Source organism: Nicotiana tomentosiformis, chromosome 5 (genome assembly GCF_000390325.3).
Source record: "Nicotiana tomentosiformis chromosome 5, ASM39032v3, whole genome shotgun sequence".
NCBI lineage: Eukaryota > Viridiplantae > Streptophyta > Magnoliopsida > Solanales > Solanaceae > Nicotiana > Nicotiana tomentosiformis.
In genome coordinates, this window is record NC_090816.1 from 110,157,869 (window position 1) to 110,159,108 (window position 1,240).

Below are 1,240 nucleotides of genomic sequence, written 5' to 3' on the forward strand. Positions count from 1 at the left end.
ATATATATCACATCTTTTTAAGGGGGAAAACCATTACTATTTAGTACACTGAAATGGGAAAATAGTAAATGGTGCTGAATAACAACAGCAAAACAACGTCTGTAAAAGTAGACATTATTTATTGACTAATATATTCACCAAAATGGGAAAATAGTATATAGTGCTGATAAGGAAAACCAAACAACACCTTTGATTTAACTGCAAGTAAACACTCTATGACTACGATTATTAATTACTAGTAATATAATATAATATCTCTCTTTGACCAAAAAAAAAGAAGAAGAAAGAAATGCATGTAATTAAACATTCACACGTACGTGACCAGTCATAGTTCTATAGCTAGTTTTATATCCAAATAGCATTAGCGTTAATAAGCAACTCCTTCAACTTGCCTTTAACATTGAGACTCATCACCTCATCAGAACCACCAACAAATTCCTTCCCAATAAATATAGCTGGTGTGCTCGGATTGCAACCCATTTCAATCAAAGCTTTCTCCATTTTCTTCCCTTTTGGAAGTTCATCAAGCTTATACACCGTTGGATTCGCCCCGAAATTACGAATTAGGGTTTCTATACTGTGAGACATGCAACAATTGCTCTTGCTAAATATCACCACAGGGCTTTCTTCTCCTAATCTATTCACTGCATCCATCTTTTCAATTAGTTGATAGAGCAAAAAAGAGAAAACTTCAATAAAATACAACTATTAGTTTAGAAATTGTGGATATAATGTAGAAGACTGTAAGACTAATAAGCGCACTAGGTGCGGAAGTAGTTTAATTTAAGGCTTGAGTAATATGAGGAGACCTGAACTTCCATGAAGTTATATAATTGTCTTGAACATGAAAAGTGAGGGGTATCTAAATTATTCTTGATTTTGAGATTATAAAGGCATATTGACTTGTTTTGTCTACCTGATAAGAGAGTGGGATTTGTTTATCTTTAAAATATTCCTCAAAGATTTGTTGCTTTAATGTGCTAAATTTAACAGATCTTGCAAGAACCAAAATAACTATGTATTATTGTAGCATAATATTTTGTTGGGTGCGCGTAAACGATCTACATAGAAAGTGGATAAGAAAGAAACTACATATGAGGGGTAGGATACATTTAAACGATCTGCATTGAGAGTGGCTAAATTGAGGTGCTTTATATTCGTAATACTAATTCCCGGATTTGCCTCCCCACCATTTCTCATTCTCTCAATTTCCCCAAGTTCCTATTTAGATTTGTGACAC

The 1,240-nt window shown here is 33.5% G+C and overlaps 1 protein-coding gene across 1 annotated transcript; it reads right to left on the minus strand.

Moving 5' to 3' along the window:
* Positions 1 to 345: 345 nt before the first annotated feature.
* LOC104098241 (monothiol glutaredoxin-S6-like) lies at positions 346 to 654 on the minus strand. Its single transcript, XM_009604916.4, has one exon. It carries the CDS (start codon positions 652 to 654, stop codon positions 346 to 348), a length of 309 nt encoding a protein of 102 aa, XP_009603211.1.
* Between the last annotated feature and the right edge of the window lie 586 nt (positions 655 to 1,240).